Here is a 16,192-nt window from a genome sequence, read left to right as displayed (position 1 = left end):
TCTCCTGGAAGTCCACAGGAGACCAGATGTAGTGCTGAGGATTGAACCTGTGTCTGTGTCAAACAAAGTCTGCTCTTAGGCCATTGAGCTCTTATTATGATGACAAAAAAAAAAATGCTCTTCTTAAGCACAGAAGAAAAAGTGGGAAGTTTTTTTTTTTTGGGGGGGGGGTCACACCCAGCGTTGCTCAGGGGTTACTCCTGGCTGTCTGCTCAGAAATAGCTCCTGGCAGGCACAGGGGACCATATGGGACACTGGGATTCAAACCAATCACCTTTGGTCCTGGATCGGCTGCTTGCAAGGCAAACGCCGCTGTGCTATCTCTCCAGGCCCCAAAAAGTGGGAAGTTTTAACAGCCTTAGAAAAGAGCAACCAATTGAAAATTGGGCTTGATAATACATTATTTTACCAATCACCACAGACACTGTGAATAATTTCAATTACTACTTCAAGATGTTTCCTTTAACTAGATATATTTAAAAGTAAAAGTAAAATTCTCATGTCATAAAGTTTGCCCTTTTAAATTGTATGATTTGAAAAACTTTGGCAAATGTATTTAGTCATGTAACCCCCACAATCAACAGGATACTAAAAATTTCTATCATCTGCTAAGTTTCCATGTGCTTGTGTGCAATTAGTATCCTCCCTAATCCCCAGGATCTGGCAACCACTAATTCTGGTGTTCTTTTATTTTGAAGGTTTATAGGAATATAGAAGGGAAAGGAAAGGAAACCCCCCAATTAAGGGGAAACTTAGTATAAGAACTTATATTAGTATAAGTTCCCGAAATTCATTCTTGTCAGTATAATTTTATATTTTCTGTAACTCATTACTATGTATTATATAGTTATACAGTTACTTTTCTTATTATACTTAATATTTTAAATTAATCTATATTTTTGCACATTTCATAAGATATTCTTTTTATAGGTTGAGTGGTATTAAATATTAATTATAAAGTCCTAGATGGTGGTGGATGGATGGTGAGGCCTTTCTCAGCCCAGTCAGACACCTGCAGCCTCTTTGGCCTGGCAAGTCTGTAGGTGTTAGGGTAATGGCAAGGAAATGACCCACAGTTGTCAGATGATGTTCAGGAGCTTTATTAAGGCCCTAACCACCATGTGCATATCTCCCATGGTTTCTCAGCTAACCCAGCCTCTCTGCACCCAACCTGTCTCTCTTCTCAATCTCCTGCATCTCTGTGCTCCATCTTCCCTGCTCTCCCCCTGAGACAACCCCTTTGATACCAACCATAAACCCGTCCCATCCAGGTAAGATAGACAGGAAGTTGGGGGAGGGGTTACAGTTGAGTAATACTCCATCACTCTATAATATGATTCACTACACTTTGTCTAGAATTTCACAAATTGATGAGTCTATGGATGTTTTGTAGTTTGGGTTATTATGAACAAAGCTACAATGAATATTTCTATATTTTTTATAGGACTTGTGTTTCCTTTCTCTTGGAAATATGTGATTGTTGGGCTATATGATAAATGTGTTTAATTTTGTGAAAACTATTTTATAAATGTGGCATCATTTCATATTTTCAGCAATAATACATAAAAATTTCAGTTGCTCCATGATATTTTTGTAAAAACTAGATTCTAATTTTCTCTGATTATTATTCATAATAATCTCCTAGTAATATGGTATATGTAAAACATGCCTTTTATCCACTCATTTCTTCAGTCACTGATAACATGGCATTACTTCCACAGAGTGCTACCAAAGATTTATCTGGAATTCCCAAGGTACAACTTTTCATATTATGGTGAATAAAATTGTCCAATAATACTAAATAAGTAAACATAAACACAACCTGACAAGGAATAAAATGAAGGCTTGCCAAGTAATTTCCCACTAAGAAGAATTTTTAGGATAGTCCAGTGAACATTTCCTCACTAGACTTAGGTAAGTGGCAGTCATATTTTTCCACTGAACTCCCAAAGAAGTTATAGTTCAGTATTTACATGTGACAAGTGCTTTTTTTTTTTTTTTTTTTTTTTTTATTCTGCCAACCACTAACAGTCTCTGCTTCTCAGTGATATAGACAAAGTTATCCAGGGAAGTGAAAACTGAGCAATGTATGAGTAGAACTCAAGTTTATATTCTGAGAAATTTCTAAGTACAAAACCAGTTTCGACTGGAGGTAAATGTCAAAGAAAATTCCAACCAATGATGCCAGAGCAAAGATAAAGGGAGTAGTAATACTAGAAGTGACGAGATGGGAACTCTAGAGTCTGGCTACTGTGAGTAGCCAGATTCCTGCTTCCTCGACCCAATGACTCTCTATTAGATCTATATTACTTTGTATGAAATCCTAGATTTCTTCTAATTACATATATTTTAAATTGTGCAAAGCTATTAACTAGCAATTTGACCTACATACTTATTCATCAGAAGTACAGTGTTTCTACAGGAAAGAAATATAAAGTCTATCTTAGGTTGAAAGAAAAAGCAGCTATCCTCTAATTAAAGTGTCCCTATTCATGACTTATTTTTTTTAATATTTTATTTAAACACCTTGATTATAAACATGATTGTGGTTGGGTTTCAGTCACGTAAAGAACACCTATTCATGACTTAAAGAAAAAAGCAAGTGAGGGCACGGGACATGAGATCATTAAAGGGATGCTGGACTGTTAGGTCATGGGCTACATCTAGCTATTGTTTATATGCCTGTATGTAATGTTATATGTTCTGCCTAATCTCTTCTGCCCTATGTGGGTGAAAAAGGAAGATCTTGACTAGAGACAACCAAGAGAGAACATGATCCTGAAACACTGGGGTCTGACTTCATCTCTCACCCTTCTTACTTTGAATTAAATTGAAACATATTATTCATCTTTTGAAATTTAATGTTTAAATGCAAGTGTCTCATAAAGAAAAATATACATTGATTTTTGAAAAAATAAAAAGATTATACACATTGATATTGATATATGTATGAGCTCTGCTTTGTACTTTTATAAGCTTGTTTCATTTTCACAGTTACATAAAGAAGTATACAAATGATTTAGTGGTTTATCTTTCAAGAATTTGTTCGAAAGTAAATGTATGCAATGGTTATCACACGACTTTTGGTCAGAGCTTGTATTTTATTCAAAATTGGAAGAGTCTGTCAAAATATATTTCAATGAAAAAACAAAATTTGTGAAACCATTCTCCACACATATACCTATTTTTCTCAATAGCCTCTCTAAGAGTGTGGCAGCAGATGAGAACAGAATCAGTAAGCTGGAGGATGAGACGCAAAACAACTCCATACAGCAAAAAGATTGGAAAGAAAACTTACTGATCAGACAATGGAAAAATCCTCAAAGAATGTGGACAGATAAAAATAGAAGTCCTTAATAAACTCAACAGAAACAACATAAGAATCACTGGAGTCCCAGAGACTCAGGAAGAAAAACCCCAGGAAGAATCATCAGTCAAGGACATCATTATTGCAGAAAAACTCCCAGAGCTAAAGACTGCATGCAACCAAATTCTGCATGCCTGAAGAATACCAGCTAAAAGAGACCTGAAGAAAAGAGACAGTGGTGGTAGAAATTTGCACTGGTGAAGGGGTGGTGTTTTTTCTATGACTGAGTCCCAACTGCAAACATGTTTGTAACATGGTGCCTAAATATATATATATATATATATATATATATATATATATATATATATATATATATATATATATACACACACACACACACACATATAATGTAAGCATTTTCCTTTTTAACTCAGTGTTCTGTATTTCCCCCACAATACTAATTTCTCCCATCACAGAGTATATTGTTGATGGAACAACAATTTATTATAGTGAGAGTAGGAAAAAACATGGCAGAAGTAAAGGAAGAAGAATTTATTGATTACTTAAAACAATACAGTTCAGACACACTTAGAAATAAAAATGTCCAAAAGAGGAACCACTAATTACTATTATTTAAGAACTGCTGAAAGTAGTTGGAAGGAGTACTGGGATTTTTATATTACTCAGGGATATTTAAAAATCTCATGGGTAGATATTTTGGTGACATTTTTATTAATTAGAAATGTTTCTACTTTCAATGAAAACCTGCATAGTTCTTATTTATACATTATAAATGTATGATCTATTTGGGTTTCAGTTGGACCCCCAGGCTGCTGTTCTTTCCTCTTGTTTATATTATTTGTATTTCATTTTCCTGTTTTCTGATCAGCATTACATGGGATTTTAATGGAAAAAGGTATATACTACTCTTCTTTTGAGAATTTACTAGGTAAACTCTTAAGTTTTTATAAGCTTTACTATATTTTATTAGATATATATTTTTGAAATTTTAATATATACATATACAAGTATGGTTTTTTTTTGCCTCTGATTAACTCTTAAAACCCTGTAGTTTCCCATAATTAAAGTACTCTCAGAATCTGTTGAGTTACTATATATTTTATCCTATTTCCTTAGACAGACTTACTAAACTATTGGAGTTTTGGGATTGATAACAATGCCTTTTGTGCCTATAAATGACTTAGGGTGGGATCATGCCTAGGATCAGGTCATTGAAAGAGTAAATCATGATTAGGAACTTTAAGTTTTCATCACTTATTTCTTCCAATTTAATCGAGGAAGAAGAGGATATATAAAATGAAATTAATAGTCAATGATGTCTATCTGATGATGTCCCCCCCCCCCAGAAATGGGGTCATAGAAAGCTTCTAGGTTGAGGAATTGAGTACAGTGTTGGGAGAGTAGTTGTGTATGTAGAAGAGCTGGGCGTCTAATTAGTAGTCCAACATAAAATTTCCATCTAAATATTCCTGTGTATTCTTTGGAATTACTTTTATTTTATTTAGTTCTGTTTCGTTTAGGATATATGTCTGGAGTTTTCAAGGAAGAAGAATAAGCTTTTTTTTTTTTAGAGCTCTTGAAGCCTTACTTTGTACAACTGGTTTGATTTCAGGCATTTTCTTGAATGAGTGCAACTTAATTCTCAACTAATTTCTTAAAAATAGTTTTGGTTAAGGGACTGCAGAGATAGCACAATGGTAGGGCATTTGCCATGCAAGCAGCCGACCCAGGACTGACATTGGTTCGAATCCCCGCATCCCATATGGTCCCCCGTGTCTGCCAGGAGCAGCAATTTCTGAGCACAAAGCCAGGAGTAGCTCCTGAGAGACGCCAGGTGTGGTTCAAAAACAAAAAACAACAACAACAAACACAAAAAAATCCAGTTTTGATTAACTTATTAAAATAGCTTTCTAGATATTGCAGAAATCCTCAAACTTAAAACAAAGTCAATGAAACTACTTTTACCCCTACAAAATTCTATTACTGAAGATTTTTATTATATCAGCAAGATTTAAAAAAATTTTAGTAAATCTGGAAGCAAATATAGCTCTAACAAAAGAGAAGGCTACATTAAAAATTCATCAACAAGACACAAAAAATTTATGGTGGTTAGAACACAACTATTTTTGTATAATCAATATATAATCAGGGACAATTTTAAACTCTGGCATAAACTTTATTTATACTGGAACTTATGCTAGAACTTGCTATTTCAAAGTCATTGGTGATTGGTGCATTGCAACTTAATAAAGACAATTCAGTTGAACTTCAGAGTCAAATTTTGGCAAGGTCTTTTATAATATGACCCTTGATGCTTTTGAAAGACTACTTGATTTTTATCACCTTGTATTCATCTGCAACAATTACACCTTTTTAGAAACTCTATTTTTGAAATGAGAAAGCAAGACTTGCTCAAAATATTTATTCTAAACTTCTGCTTTCCTCTGACTAACATCACTGGAATTATTCCTGAATGGGAGGCAGAGCCCCTTTCTTCCAGCTAGGTTGTATCAACCTTCCCACTATCTCCAGGGTCTATACCATAGCTCCTAAAGCACACATCCATATCTACTCAACAAATCAGTTATATTTCCTGTTACTCTATGAAGATGGGTAGAGAAGAAAGAGAGCAGTCTCAAATCTAATCCCTTAGTATCTTCCACAGGGAGGAGGAGCATTTCCCTCTGAAGATTCACCCCCAAAACAGCAAGAACATTAGAAAATCAACTGGAGACATGTCCACCAAGTTCAATCAGAAAACAATACCAACAGAGAAACAAACAACACTAACTAGATCAATACATCTTCCTACAGTGATTTTAGTTACACCATGAGAAGGATATTTAACAAACGAGAAAACTAAGGCACAGATAGCCAGCAAAGCATAATAAAATAAGAGTTGAAATGAGAAAACTATAACCAGAATTGAGGAGCATGATGATGTTAAAAAACTTAACAGGGGCTAGAAAGATCGCACAGTGGTAGGGTGTTTGTCTTGGCAGCGGCTGACCCAGGACCAACAGTAGTTCAAATCCCAGCATCCCATATGGTCCCCTGTGCCTTCCAGGAGCGCCGCCGGGTATGACCCAAAAATCAAAACCAATCCCAAAAAAAACCCACAAAAACAAAAACAAACAAACTAACAAACAAAAAACTTAACAGTAGCTCTGAACAGCAGAAAAATAGCAGCTGAACAAATATGCTAGGAAACAACAGAAGATAGGAAAAATAGTCTAAAACATACTCGAGAGCTATAGGGTGATCTTAAAAGGGTAATATAAGAACTAGACGAGTCCCTGAATAACAGGAATGGAAGTTTGATGAAGAAACAATAACTAAAGAAATCATCAATAAGTATTTCCCAGACTTGAGGAATATAGGCAAGATCCAAGAAGCTAGAAAATTAAAGCAAAAATAGACTTATGCAGAAAAAGCCCAAGATATGACAAAAGCCAAAAATAGACATAATATTTAATGCAGAAAGATAAAACACGTTATTTACATACAAGGAAAAGCCAGTAAGTGAAAAACTCAACAAAACAAAACTCACCAAAATCATCCTCTATTCAGCTAGATTATGCAGATTTGAAGTAATAATACAGAATCATGGACAGATAATAGGTTAGAGAATTCATAGCCTTGAAACCAGTTTTGCAAGCAGCATTAAAAAGCTTCATTAAATGACAGAACAAACTTCCCAGCATGTGGCATTGATTATGGCATTTACTAATAGTTCATATAGCTTCCCACTAGTAGATTAAGAAAGGTTAAAATCAAAAGTACTCAACATCAAAAAATTACTTTTAATTTGTTTTCTGATATTTTTATTGGTCCTTTAAAATGTTAGAGCAAGTAATATGTAATAAATTTATTAGGAACCTGCCAAAGAGATAGGTTTGGGGAGGATGGAAACCTGGGGATATTGGTGCAGGCAAGAGGACATTGCTGGTAGATTAGTGCTTTGAGCACATTGCATTTCTGAAACAACTCTATTATAAACAACTTTAAAAATCACCTTGTATTGATAAAAATTAAAATGAAATTAAAAATATAAACAAAATTTAATTTGCAAGTTAATATATATATTCCTAGATATAACATTTTTTTGTATGGGATCTAGGGTGGCATCAAATTATTACGGTGACCCAGAATGTCAGTGATGTATTCACTGTAAGAACTGGAAGAACCAGATATCTGTTTTAGTTAGAATTGTGGTCCTTGAGGAGAGTAGTCAGGATGCACCAGAAAGGAAGAATGTGTGGCTATTAAGCACGGCCCTCACAAACATCAGAATTTCATCCTCTTTCCTCTTTGCTCTGTTGTTTATTCCACTGAAAATCCTGAGGTGCATGAATAAAGTGTTATGTTTCTAACACATAGTACTGAATCTGCTTATACAAAATTAATGTAATTACTATGTTGATTTCCAGATGTTAGCTTAATGCCAGCCTATTAAAACTTCTAAAGATAAAACTTAAAACAAACAAACACTCTGTGTAAACACTCAAATAAAGATATGCCAAGAAGTTTAGTGATAATTTGAGGCAATGATAATTTTATGCTAGGACCACTTTCCTACCTTGTTTTTCTAATGTCCCACTGGCCCTTACATTCACTTTCTCCTAATTCCTTGAACCAGGCCATGTTTCTTATTTAGCATTTTGGCATTTAAGTTTTGTTTAAATTTTCTCTTACCTCCTGTGGACCTTAAACAGGTGGGAGTGGTGTGTGTGTGTGTGTGTGTGTGTGTGTGTGTGTGTGTGTCCTAGGAAAGCACAGAACCCTGGCCATACTTCCTAGTTCTAAAGTAGACTCATGAGAACAGATCAATATGACAGGGTGCTTGCTTTGCAAACAGATGACCCAGGTTTGAACCCTAACACCACTTATGGACCCAATTCCACCAGGATTGACACTGAACCTATATAGACACAGGACTAAGCAGTGCACATAGCTGAATGTAACCCAAAAACAAAAATTACAGTAGACTCCTATACTGAAAGAGCTTTAGTTCCCTCATTTTATATAATTTTGAGTAGTGAAACAATCTGTAGATTGAAAGAATAAAAGAGAAAGCTCACAAACATGTTTGCAATTACTTTATGAAGCGTTCATAGAAGAATTCGTTTGGGGGCCTAGTTGGCGACGAAGGAGTGGGGAAAGCAAATGGTACAGGGACTAAACCCGGGCCCCCGATCCATAAAAATATGTGCTCATCCAATAAGCTATTCCTCTAGCCAAATTTAAGTACTATTATTAACTTTTATTAAATTATTTTCTGAAATCTATTTTATAAGCTTTCTTTTTTCTGCTCTAAGCTTTCTATCTCAACTTGTAGTCATAAAATTACTTTTTTTTAATGAAATAATTTTATTTTATTTTTCTTTTTGAATTTATTTTTTTGTCAAATCTCCATATTCCTAGACAGTACTATAGACAAGAAACTAAAGATTTGTTACAATTCAGCATATTGTAGTCTAGGCTGCTTGGTTTTTTAAAATCTATAGATGATGGACCAAGGTGATAGTGTGCTTATTTTGAGTACAATTAACCTGGGTTCAATTCTTAGAATTCCATATGGTCTCAGCACTGCCAGAAGGGATCCATCAGCATAGAGCAGGAGTAACTCTGAGCACCAACAGTTTAAGCTCAAAAACAAAACCAAAAATAAAAAAAATTGAAGCTCCACCAATATAAGGGCCCTACTATATTCTTTGTTTTGTTTTGGGATCACAAGCAGAAGCATGTATTTTGGGATCACATGCTTCTGCTTTGGGTCATATTGCTTTGCATGCTGGAGGCCTCACAGTCCATTAAATCTACCAGCAGCAACTTCCAAGAAGCCACTTCCAGAAATTCTAAGAAATATATCACCACTGATTATACCAACGGATCTGACCCTCAAACCCAAAACTAAAACAAAATATTTTTTGAAATTATATCTGCTGGATAGATAGTAAATATAGCAAAGAAGCGACTTACCTTGCACATAGTCCATCTAGGTCCTTTCCTGGTACTGCATATTGTTCTCTGAGAACTCCCAAGATCGACCACTCTGCATATTGCCAGGTGTACCCCCACAGACAGTGTCTACTTATAAAATGGATAAACAGGGCCTGGATATAGCACAGCGGTGTTTGCCTTGCAAGCAGCCGATCCAGGACCTAAGGGGATTGGTTCAAATCCCGGTGTCCCACATGGTCCCCTGTGCCTGCCAGGAGCTATTTCTGAGCAGACAGCCAGGAGTAATCCCTGAACATCGCCAGGTGTGGCCCAAAAACCAAAAATAAATAAATAAATAAATAAATAAATAAAAATGGATAAACCAATTTTTGAGAAGTAAATAAAATTTACTTCTCAATGCTTTAACAAATCCACAGTTAAGTTACAATTTAGTGCTAACCTGCTCATTTTTATATTATCCCTCAAAAGTCAAACCAAGTACTGATCAAATCATTTCAATTTAGCAATATTATTCAAAAACATGTCCAAACAAGAAAATTCAACAAAGAAATACTAAGGAACAATTCTTTTAAAAGTTTCCACAATAGTATGACTATTAGAATAATGTTTATACTTCTCTATATATCCTTCTTTATTGATATATATAATTATTATAAGTTTATTATTAATTTTTTATAAAACAATTTACAGATACCAAAGGGGGACTTGTTGATAACCATAAATAAGAGTTACATTAGAGTCAGTGAAACTATCATAAAACTTTGAAGGATACAAAAAGGGATACACCACATGATATTCAACTATAACTGACATTTAAAACATTTTTTTCATGCATTGATTTAAAGAGGGATTTAATTTTGGGGGGGGGGTTTGCTTTATGTAAGGTGTTTGAGGGAACATGTCCCAGTATTGTTCTGGTCACTTCTAGAAATTCAACATAAAGGTCCAAGGATGCTATATCACTCAGGTCCTTCTGTGTCAGATATCCCCAGTTTCACTCAGGCAGAACTCACGTCTCCAGGAATACATTTTGCAACACTAGGATTATGGAAGCCAGTGGTTTCAGGGATTGAAGTTAAATCAGGTGCCATAACACCTGTAATATCTATCTCTCTGACCCTACTTTATCTAATTTAAGTTTGGTCAGAATGGTAGGCATAAAGGGAAAAGAGTGAAATTAGGAACATTATCCTAAGAAACAGAATTATCAGAATGGATTTTGAGAGGATGGGTCTGACACCTGAGTGGTCTCTAATCACCTGAATGGCCTGAAATAAACTGATAATCTGGATGACAATCATTTTACTACTTGGAAGACAATTGCTTACCTATGCTTCTTGGTTAAAAATGGTATAAGAGGAAAAAGGTACTTAGCTTTTGCTGACATCCTTCTTTAGGACCACCTTTCATATCTGAAATCTACCCTAAAGTTTTTTTCATTCTTTCCCCTTCCCTTGTCTAAATTAAGTTTTTTTCCTGAGATTTAATCTCTTGCTTTCAATCTTGACTGTGTGAAGACAAGATAGCTGAGTGTCTATGCCTGCTGTAATAAGAACACTTCACCAAAGATAAGGTATGAATGGTTCTCTTTTCGTTCATTCTTTTTATTATTACTATTAACAGTTCTTTGTGTTTTGGTATTTCTTGTGTCAGTTTCCAAAGATCATATATTTATCTGTGATTCCCCTGACCTTCCCATTGCTGGTTTCATTTAGGAAGCCTGCATCAGGCTGTTCTAAGTTCCAAGGGAGAACTCTATTTAGATTCACTGAGGGGTTCAAAAAAAGTTAAGAGGAATCAAAGAATGAGCAATTGCACATTTTTGCCTATAGATGCATTACTGACTTCCTGCTGAACTCACACAATTTATAAATCAATCTTTGTGATTTATTCATTCATTTTGGTTGCTGTATTACTGCAAAATAGGAAAGTGAGATTTGCGATGTTGAATTGTCTTATAGTACTGTAAGCACAAAAAGTTACCAAATTATGGTTCATCATTCTTCTAGATGTAAAATGAGAAAAAAAAGTTATGTTTACCTTGTCTGACAGCTAGTGTGGTGGTATAGACCAAGAAGAGAAGAATGTAATTGAGGAAACTCTGGAAGACTGGTGTGTTGGCATGGAAATCTTCTGACAGGTACTTGCTGGTCAAGCCAATTCCACAAATAAGGAGGGATAACACCTGGCCCAGAGCCACAGAAATTAACATCTCTCTGATAAATAAAAAGAAACATAGCAAAAAATCAGCAGGAAACCCATTTAAGCAATAAAATTAAAATTGAGTAAGTACTGATACCATTTTACCAGGCTAAGTACAATAGATAGCATTAAAAAATCTGTCACAGTAGTTTCACATAAAAGGTACAATTATTACAGAAAATTTACAGAGGAATTGTCTAAAGCTCAGAGAGATCAAGGAATTTGCTCAGTCACTCAGCAAACTAAGCAAACACACTTGAAACCAAATGATGGAATTCTGGCTTCTAGTCACTGCCCTCTGGAGGCTGAGGTGGCAGTAACAGCATCCTGCAGTGTATTAAGCAAGCCTTAAATACTGAAGGAATATATTCCAACCTTATCCTTAAGCTTTTATGCTTATTGGAGGAACTTTACTCTGCATAGATTGAAACTTTGGATCCAGAATCACTTAGGTGATTAGAATCTAATCACTTTTTTTTGGGGGGGGGGGTGTCCACACCTGGCAGCACTCAGAGGTTACTCCTGAAATATTCAATTGCAGTTACTGTTTTACATTGCTAAGTTTGCAAGGACTTGTTATACAGTGTCTTGTAACTGAAACAACGGTAGCCCTCTACCCTCCTTTCACTCTTACTACCTTAAAAGTTTTACCTCCTTTATCCATATTATTCCCCCTTGAAGTCACATCTCTGATTTGCAGGGGAACTCATGCTTTAAGAAAGAATCTTAGCCTTTTTCTGTATTTCTTTATGCATGATATTATTTCCAAAATGTTCATATTGCCTTTGTTAGTCTTATTCACTGTCAAGACTAGCTTATACATCACACTGTTCAAAAACTTTCCCCTGCCTTTTTTCCCTAGCAATGTAATCTTTACTTCTGTACTACCATACTGTAATTATTACTTTTTTTGTAATTATTACTTTTATACCCTTTTTCTTCTTAGCTATATTTTGAAGCTTCTACATTTCTTTTATTGAACCAATAGCTGATAGAGAAAGAGAAAGTACTCAAAGAAAATGTAGATTAACAAAAACCTCATTCACAATTGTGGTGCCTCCGAATATTAAGTACCCTAGAATCAACTTAAGTAAAGAGGTGAAAGACCTATACAAAAATAAAAACCTAGGGGCTGGAGCAGTGGCATAATGGTAGGGTGTTTGGCATGTGCATGCTAACCTAGAATGGGCTGGTTTGATCCCCTGGTATCCCTTATGGTCCCCCAAGCCAGGAGTGATTTCTGAGTGCATAGCCAGGAAAAACCCCCAAGCGTCACCAGGTGTGCCCAAAAATAAAAAAATATATAAAAACCTACAAAACACTGTTCAAGAAATAAAAGAGGACATAAGGAAATAAAAACACATACCTTACTCATGGATTAGGAAGATTAATCATTATAATGACAATATTTTCCAAAGTATTGGATATATTTATTGCAATACCAATAAGAATACCCATGGCATTTTTCAAAAAAATAGACCAAACATTCCTGAAATTCAAACAATACCAAAAACCTCCATGAATAGCTAAAGCAAACAATCTTGAGGAAATGGGGAGATGGAGGCATCACCTTCCCCAAAGTCAAACTGTATTACAAAGCAGTAGTCATTTAAACAGTATGGTACTGGTATAAAGACATATCCTCAAATCATTGAAATACACTTAAATATTCAGAGACTGATCCTCAGAAAGTCAACTCAAAATAAAAAAATCCTTGATACGAGACATGATACATAGAAGAAAGTGTAGGCAGAACATTACCATGACATTGATGTTAAAGGTATCTTCAAGGCCAAGCAATTGGAAGCTAAGATAAACAAATGGAACTATGTTAAACTAAGAATCTTCTGCACCTCAAAGGAAATAGTGACTAAGATACAAAGACTACCCATTGAATAGGAGAAAGTGTTCACTCAATACCTATCTAATAAGGGGATAATATCTAAGATATACAAGTCATTTGTAGAGCTTAGCAAGGAAAAAACATCTAATCCCATATAAAAGTGGCAAGAAGAATTGAACAGACATCTCCTCAAGAGAACAGAAGATGGCTTAAAGGCATGTGAAAAATGCTCCACATCATAATAACCAGAGAGATGCAAATCCAAACAACAATAAGATATCATCTTACACCACAGGGACTGGCACATATCACAAAGAACTAGAACAACAAGTGCTGGTGTGAATGCAGAGAAAAAAACAGACTTATTCACTGCTGGTGGAAAAACACAAAGAAGAAAACCCTCTGCATTCTTATGTTCATCACAGCACTGTTCACAATAGCCAGAATCTGGAAATGACCCAAGTGCCTGAGAACAGATGAGTGGCTAAAGAAACAGTGGTACATTGACACAATGGAATACTATGCAGCTGTTAGGAAAAAATGAAGTCATGAAATGTGCTTATGCATGGATGGGTATGGAGAGTATTATGCTGAGCAAAATGAGACCAATGGGTGGGATAGACAAAGAATGAGTGTAATCATGTGTGAGATATAAAGAAAAGATCAAATGGTAATAACAGCTATACACAACAGAGATGAGAGCCAGGAGGACCAGTCTATGGTAGGAAGTTTGCCACAAATAGCAGGGGGAGTAAAGTTAGGGCAGAGAAGAGACCACTATGATCACTCTTGACAGGACCTGGGTGTTGAAAGATATAAAGTGTTGTGTATGATTAAGCTTCATTAACAATATTGTAAACAACAGTATCTAAGAAGAAAAATAAAGGAAGATAAAGAGATAGAGTATGAGAGAAATAGAGAGAAGAAAAATTTCTGCCTATTGGCAGGCAGGGGTTAGGACAGGAGGGAATCTGGGACATTGGTGGCAAGAAATGTGCACAGTTGTAGGGTGATGTATATTGTATAACTGAAATTCAATCATAAACAACTTTGTAAATGTGAATAAAAACAAGCTGTTACGCACAACATTAAACCATAGTGTTTAAATAAAGTAACTTTAAAAACCAATAAAATATCAAAAACAACACTAAGTAAGCAACTAGTATTAAAAAAAGTTTTGTTAAATGCAAAGATGACTAAAAGAAGAAGAGCAGAAATGAACAAAAACACCAGAATTAATTGAATGGCTTTTTTTGAATCACATTTCACTGTGCTCAGGCATCAATCCCCATGTGATCAGGAGACCATCAGATCTTTATATGTTCTAAACCCTTTGCACTCTCTTCCAGTCTTAATGCAAAGGATTTTTAAACTTGTTAGAATGAAGACCAATATCTACAAATGAGAAATGAGGATTAAAAAGTCAGCTATAATGAGAAAATTATATATATTTTTGTATGTTGATTTGAGATGCAAAGTAAGTTACAAATGATTAAAAATATTAAAAATATGGGATCATAGAAAATGTAGAGATGGTATAGTTAGTAGGAAACTTACCTTTTATTTGGCCAACCCAGGTTTAATGTCCAGCATCCCATATAATACCTGAGCCTGATCCCTGAGTGATCCCTGAGTGCAGAGCCAGGTATACTCTTTGAGCACAACTGGGTGTGGTCCAAAAACAAAACAAAAGGAAGAAATGTGAAATCATAGTTGAATAGGAAAGCCCACCAAGAGATAGAGTTCTGCAAATGAATGAAATCACTAAGAGCAGGAAAACAAAAGAACAATGATGAGAGTGCCCAGGAACATTCATAGGTAATACCCAGCTTAGGGCAATAGACATAAGAAGGAGCACACCACAGAATAAGTAGTTAGATGGCTAAGAGGAAGATCAAAGAGTTCCTGAGATTAAAAAAAAAAAACCTAAGGCTAGACTTTCATACAGGGGTTACAGTATTACTAACAGTAGCTAGAAGATAAGGAGCATGAAAACTAGTGAGCTATTTTTTCCTAGTTCATGCCAGCCTTTGAAATAAAAGTTTTGGTTAAGTATAGAGTTAATAGATCAATACTGATGCTACGAAAACAAAGAGAACAGAGACAATCACAAAGAGAATAGTTAATGAAGAAGAGATAGTGAGAAATGAAGGTGTCGACTTTAATATTTTTTGAAGAAATCAGTACGAGTTTAAAGATATTTTATCTAATCACCTCAAAACACAATAAAATTAAAGACACTCACATGCAAAATGACTTAAAATTAATTTAAAGTAAATTCATGACTAGAATTTGATTAAATTGCTTTTGATTATTTGCCATAATAATTTGCATTTTTAAGTGGAAGAAAAATGGGGAGAGTCACAGCTAATACACCAGAGTTGTTCCTTTCTTATGATGAGTAATCCCACTGGTGAATATTGTGTATAGAACATGTCTTCTTGGGAAAAGAAGGTTAAAAATGATTTCTATCATACCTTAGTTATTACAATTCCAAAGATTAAAAAATAGTATCTAAAACCTTGATATATCCTCTGCCCTTCCTGAACAAAAACAAGTTACAAAAAATAATATATAACAAATGAGAATAAAATATCAGTTCTGGGGCCGGTGAGGTGGCGCTAGTGGTAAGGTGTCTGCCTTGCAAGCGCTAGCCAAGGAAGGACCACTGTTCGATCCCCTGGCGTCCCATATGGTCCCACCAAGCCAGGGGCAATTTCTGAGCGCTTAGCCAGGAGTAACCCCTGAGCATCAAATGGGTGTGGCCCCCAAAACAAAACAAAACAAAACAAAAAAATATATATATATATATATAAAATATCAGTTCTTCTGCTGTCCATGTGTCAATATACTGT

The 16,192-nt window shown here is 35.2% G+C and overlaps 1 protein-coding gene across 1 annotated transcript in view; it reads right to left on the bottom strand.

Annotated features, from left to right (window-relative positions):
* Positions 1-16,192, bottom strand: part of SLC35F1 (solute carrier family 35 member F1) — a 491,181-nt gene that overhangs the window by 203,274 nt on the left and 271,715 nt on the right. Inside the window, exon 2 of the mRNA XM_049771361.1 lies at positions 11,333-11,508. Coding sequence (XP_049627318.1) covers positions 11,333-11,508 — 176 coding nt within the window. The remainder of the gene's footprint in view (positions 1-11,332; positions 11,509-16,192) is intronic.

The sequence above is a fragment of the Suncus etruscus genome, chromosome 4, assembly GCF_024139225.1.
Source record: "Suncus etruscus isolate mSunEtr1 chromosome 4, mSunEtr1.pri.cur, whole genome shotgun sequence".
Classification (NCBI taxonomy): Eukaryota; Metazoa; Chordata; class Mammalia; order Eulipotyphla; family Soricidae; genus Suncus; species Suncus etruscus.
The sequence above is the reverse complement of the archived record's forward strand: the minus strand, read 5'-3'. Positions and strand labels throughout refer to the sequence as shown.